Source organism: Octodon degus, unplaced genomic scaffold, assembly GCF_000260255.1.
Source record: "Octodon degus isolate 3935 unplaced genomic scaffold, OctDeg1.0 scaffold00147, whole genome shotgun sequence".
In the NCBI taxonomy this organism is placed as follows: Eukaryota; Metazoa; Chordata; class Mammalia; order Rodentia; family Octodontidae; genus Octodon; species Octodon degus.
The window spans coordinates 4116994-4123043 of NW_004524723.1; the positions used below are offsets into that span (position 1 = coordinate 4116994).

The following is a 6050-nucleotide window of genomic DNA, read 5'->3' on the forward strand; positions in this document are numbered from 1 at the left end:
CCTTTGCTATTCTAGGTCTTTTCTGGGTCCAAATAAATTTTAGGAATGATTTCTCTAACGTACCTCACAGAGCTAGAGAAATCATTCCTATGTATGTTTTTTTGTAGTGTCCTTGTCTGCTTTTGGGATAAGTTAATTCTGACCTTGTAAAATGAGTTTGGAAAAGTTTTCTCCACTTTAATTTTTTGGAAGAATTTGAAGATCAGTATTATTTCTTTAGATATTTGGTAGAATTCAACTATGAAACTATCTGGTCCTACACTTTTCTTTAGTGGGAGACTTTATTATTGATTCAGTCTTCTTGTTACTGATCTGTTTATATTTTTTCTTTGTTCATACGTCAGTCTTGGTAGGTTATATGTGCTTTGGAATTTGTTAATTTTCTCTAGATTATCAAATTTGTGGTATGCAACTTCATAATGATTTTTTAAATAATCTTTTATATTTCAGTGGTATGAATTGTTAATGCCTTCTTTCATTTCAGACTTTGAGTTTTTTTAAGAGTTTGTTAATTTTATCTTTACAAAAAGCAAACTCTTAAATCTCATTGATTTTTTTTTTTTTTATTCTTTTATCATTTTCTTTCTTGTAACTTTAGGCTTGGAAACTTTAGTTTCTTGAGATATAATATTAGATTGTTTATTTGTGAGCTTCTTTTCTGATACAGGCATTTATTGCTATAAATTTCCCTCTTTAAATTGCTTTTACTGTATACTACAAGTTTTGGTATAATGTGTTTCCATATATCTCAAAAGTATTTTTTTATTTCATTTTTGATATTTTCTTTGCATCATTGGTTGTTAAGAAGCATGTTGTTTTGTTTTCACATCTGAATTTTTTAAGAGCTCTACTGTTACTGATTTCTAGTTTTATTGTGATGAGGAAAGATGTTTAATGATTCATTCCTCTTAAATTTATATGAGGCTTTTTATGATACATATGTCATATATATAGATATATAGATAGATATGATCTTGCTAAGAAAGTAGGGCAACATTAGGGCTCCTTTGTGTCTGATGGGTTATCTTTTTTCTTTTTTTTAAATGTATTTAGTACAGTGTCTACAGGGTCTCACTACATAGATCCGACTCATAGTGACTCTCCTGTTTTCATCCTCCCACGCACTGAGATTACAGGGATGTGCCACCATGCCCAGTCTCAATCACCATCTCAGCGCGCACTGGGGGCAGGGCCAGCAGAGGGCATGGAGAATCCAACCCTAGCCACTGTGCCCTGCCTGTGCAGGAGCTTTAGTCAGCTGAGCTATCTGGCCAGCCCAGATGCATTATCTTTTGATGATTTCAGAGTTTTGGGGGGCTTTTTTGTTTGTTTTGTATTTTTAGGGAAGGGTCTACAGGGTGTTCAGGGTCTCACTACTAGATCGGACTTGTAGTGATCTGCCTGTTTACAGCCTCCCAAGAGTTGGGATTACAGGTGCGGTCCACCACGGCAAGTCTCAATCCCTGTCTCAGTGCCCTAGGGTCGGGGCTCGCAGCAGGCCCAGGGATGGAACCCCTGGCCCCTGTGTCTGCTTGCAGGTGCTTTAATCCGCTGAACTATTTGCCCGGCCCTTCAGAGTTCTTTTTATGTCTTTGATTTTTGTTAGCTTGATCATGGTTTGTCTTAGTGAACTCATGTAGATTGGCTTGGTTTGCACATCTCTGAGCTTTCTGTCCCTGAGTTTTTCCTTCATTCTTTATTCTTTTTCATTCCTTTTGCTCCTTTGACTGGACAATTTTCAGTTTTCTGTTCTTCGGCCCCATTGATTCTTTGTTCGGCTTGATCAAGCCTGCTATTGAAGCTTTATATTGAATTCTGAGTTCAGTTATTATATTATCTCTTGTTTCTCTTTGTCAAGCTTCCTGTTTTAGTCATGAATTATTTTCCAACTATCATGTAATTTTCTGTCCATATTTTCATTAGTTTCCTGTAATTTGTTAAGGGGATTATTCTTTCAGTCATTTCCTACCTTTCTATTTCTTTAAAATACATTAACAGAGTTTTACTAGTTTCTCTCAGTGGTGTCATATTTTTCTGCTTCTTTTTATTCCTTGTGTTTTTGTGTTGGTGCTGCTCATTTGAGGAAGCAGCCACTTCTTCCCACCTTTGTTAGATATTTTTTGGTAAGGATAGACCTTTAGTCTGCCTTTGGATTCTAAGAAGGTTGCCTCGTGAACATAGATATGTAGACCTTGCTTTTAGGTTTTCTAGTTAGGCAGGCTTTTGCCTATGCGCTAAGGTCAAGTAGGACTACTGGCTGTGTTCCACAATCCAGTGAGACAGTTATAAGTACTGCCATTTTCTCTGATTGGGCAAAGTGGCAGCTGTGTTCCCTAGCTGGGGTCACTGCTGTTTGGAATCTATACTGGTGTGGGCTGCAGACTGGACTCTGAGGCTGAGAGTGGTCACTAAGTTAAGATATTGTTCAGTCAGTCATATGGCCAGAGGCTATTGGCCACTGATGTGTACCATCAGAGGCTTGTCTCCTGCCAGGCTAGGCAGAACTATAGACTGAGCACCTCTGCTGGCAGGAACATTCTTGAGAATCTTGTTGTACATGTGGTAATGTAGAAGATCAGCATGATCACCTCGTCACCACTCAAATCTGCTTCCTGGCTTGGGGAAGCCTTAACTGGAGTACCATGGCAGGTGTGGGATTATGACTGAGCCACTGGGGTTGAGTAGGGCTAGGTATCCTCCTCAGCCAGTACGGACATATGTTGCCTTTGGTCTTGGAAAGTCTAGGGCAGACTTGTGATGTTGGACAGGATCACCTCTATTAGCTTGTGTTGGACAGAGGGAGATATACTGGGATCTGTACTTGTCTGCTGGCCTAGAGAAACCTGAAGCAGAGCACTGTGCCCCTAGCAGTAGTTAATTCTTATTTTACTATATTTGATAAGTGAAAAAGAAAGAAAATATTTTTAGCACTGGTGCAAAACAAAAAATGTTTAAAAATTGGACTTTAAGACCTGCTTATTTTTTTGCTTTGTTAATTAAATGTTGATGTGTTCTGTATCTTTTTTCCAAATTGGTATGTTTATCATTGATTTGTGTAGCACTGTCCTTTAACCTTTGTTGTAGAGCTTTGGTGCAGTTAGAACCTTAGCACCTACTAAAATTCTTACCCAAGAGAGATTATGTGGTTAAGGCAGTTACAGTTCTGTATTTACAGAACTACAACTAGGAACACTAATAATGGGTAGTGATATATAGCAGTTGACAAACTTTTGTAACTGTAATGGGTTTGTATTTTAGACTGTGAGAGTAAACATGTCTGTGTCGCTAAGCCGATATTAAACTGAGGATTTGTATTCCCCTAAGTTCTGTCTGATCACCTCCCCTTGGTGTACCTGGGGTCTTCTAGGCAGACTAGTTCACCCTGGTTACCTGTTGTCCCCTCTCTAGATCAAGAGAAAAAGAAAGAGAATGCTCTCATATATCTGGGTCTAGCTAAATGTCTCAGCTTACCAGATCCAGATCTACCAAGTTTGAACTCCTCCAGATGTGCCTGGCTTGGGTCTGACTGCTGTGCTCAGCTTCTTCCAGGCCTGGGCTCTGGCTGGAAAGAGATCTGGTGAGGGCATAAGGAAGGTCTCACACACACTGGACCTGGGCTTGGGCTGGAGGGGTCCAGCACAGAAGTTCTCACACACACGCAGGGCCTGGGCTCGGGCTGGAGGAGTCCAGTGAACATGGCAAGAAGTTCTCACACACACCTTTATCATGGTTCAATTCAAACAGAGTATGAAACAGCTTTAATAAAACTACCAATACAAGCTGCCATCAAGTAAATATCCATATAGACTGGAACTGTACTAAGTATTTTACCCTTATATCTTATTATTTAATATTGTTGAATCTTTGTTATAATTCTGAAGTAGGTATCTTCACTTTACAATTGACAAAATTGAGATTCAGAAAGGTTAGATGACTTTTCCAAAATCACAGCTAATGATAGCAGTAGAAGTTGATGACATTTTTTCTAACTTCTAACCCTGTGTGTTTTTCTTTCCATCCCACTTTTCTGATACTTGGCTATTGCTTATACCTTATTATGCTAATTACATCTAGCCATTCATTTTTCCAGAATTATTCCAGTATTCTTTGTGTATGCATTTTGAATGGAGGAAAATAATTTTTAACAAAACCTGTAGCATATAAGTACTATATTTTCTGTTTTTTATAATGTAGCTTACTATATTAGGATGGCTTTTTATTCAGAGGTTCATTTTGTAGTATTGCTCGGAAGTAAAACATTTTCATATCTTAAGAGAAAACAATTATGAGCCTTCACTTTTACATGTAATATTAAGTTTGACACAAATCAAGATCTTTTCTCATTTGTAATTTACTCCTGTCTAAATACAATCTATCATTTTTGGCTTATAGTAGCTTGTTTTCTTTCTTTTTTTTTTTTTTTTCTGGCAGAACCGGGGATTGAACTCAGACCATTGCGCTTGCCAGGGAAGCGCTTATTCTACTGAGTCATCTCTCAGGCCCCTAGTAGCTTATTTTCATGTTAAGAGTAAGATATATACTTGAAATTCTTTTTTTTTAAAAATGATGCATATATATAATGAAAAATAGGCAAAAAAAAAAAAAACCCTAATAAATACTCTTTTAAATTCTTGATAGAACGTTACAGAACAGTATGGCAAAGCTGCTCTCAGATCTTAGTGTGGATACTACTACTCGCTGCAAGCCTGGGAATAACCTTACCAGATCACTTCTGCACATCTATGATAAACAACTTCAACAGGACCCAGCCCCTTCTCACACTTCTGTAATGAGCTACCTTCATAAGTTAGAAGCAAATCACAGTTTTACACCTTTTGCAGTTAACTCAGAGCCACTTTCTGCAGTTAACACTGAGAAAATCATAAAGCCAGTCAGATCCTATGAAAATGTGTTGCCTCCCCATGGGGACACTAGGGTCATGGAGACAGTATCCACTCCAGGAATTTTTCCTGCCCTTTCAAAACAGGATTCTGATGTGGAGTGTGAAAGCATGACCTTAATAGAGGATGAGTGTGATATGAATAGTACAATTTATATTCCTTTTGCTAGAAGTACTTCTAGAAAGAATTCACCACTTTCTAAAAGAATATCTCCCCAGCCACAGGTAAGTATTGCTACACCCCAGCTGGTCAGCAATAGTGCAGTGACCCCGGAAACAGAACGTAAACTGTGTGCACCTGTACTTTGTGTGAATAACGAAGCACAAGATATACCTGAAAAACTGTGCAGAACAGCTGATGCAGAAGACCAACAACTCCTCAAGAAAATAAAGGAAGCAATTGGTAAGATCCCTGCTGCCACCAGAGAGCCAGAAGATCAGGCCCATCATGGCCCATCAGCTTGTCACACCACCAGTGTCCCAGGGAAAGGGAGTGCTGTCTGTGATGGCAGCTTTTTAAATTCTGACCTGATGTCAGACTGGAGCATCTCTTCTTTTTCAACATTCACTTCTCATGATGAACAAGACTTCAGAAATGGGTTGGCAGCACTAGATGCCAACATAGCAAGGCTCCAGAAGTCCTTGAGGACTGGCATTCTGGAGAAATGAGATGAGAGGAAAACTGACTTCTTTCTCATTTAGATTAGAACTTGGCTACATTGAAGATATAATGGTATTTTAAGTTTCTTTAGAGAATTTTTCACATTAATTATGTATGAAAAATAAATTATAAATAAATGAACTTACCATTGGAATATTTTTGATACTTTTGAGTTTACAAAAACAGGTCACCCTTAAAAATTAACAATAGCTAAGAAATAAAACTGTAGATAACTAACAAAATATTGCAACCTTTCCATTTAGTACTTAGCAAATACGGTTCTTTTATTATATTTAACCCCTGGATTAAGGATACAGATTGAAAGGATTTTTGTGGTCATGTTAGAGGAGAATGGAAAGGGATCACTGGAAAGAGTTGTAATTTAAACCTAGAGTTTCTTTTTAGTTTTGACTTAACTTTATTTTTAAATGGCATTGTATGTTTATATGGGATGCTCTGTGTTATAGGCCGATTTTGTTGTTGAAATAT

The 6050-nt window shown here is 37.9% G+C and overlaps 1 protein-coding gene across 1 annotated transcript in view; it reads left to right on the forward strand.

The window, feature by feature from the left end:
- Positions 1-5634, forward strand: part of Ccdc14 (coiled-coil domain containing 14) — an 84827-nt gene extending 79193 nt beyond the window's left edge. The window contains 1 exon segment of the mRNA XM_023702271.1: positions 4639-5634. Within this exon segment, the coding sequence (XP_023558039.1) occupies positions 4639-5569 (931 nt within the window). The 3' untranslated portion in view covers positions 5570-5634.
- The last annotated feature ends 416 nt before the right edge of the window (positions 5635-6050 follow it).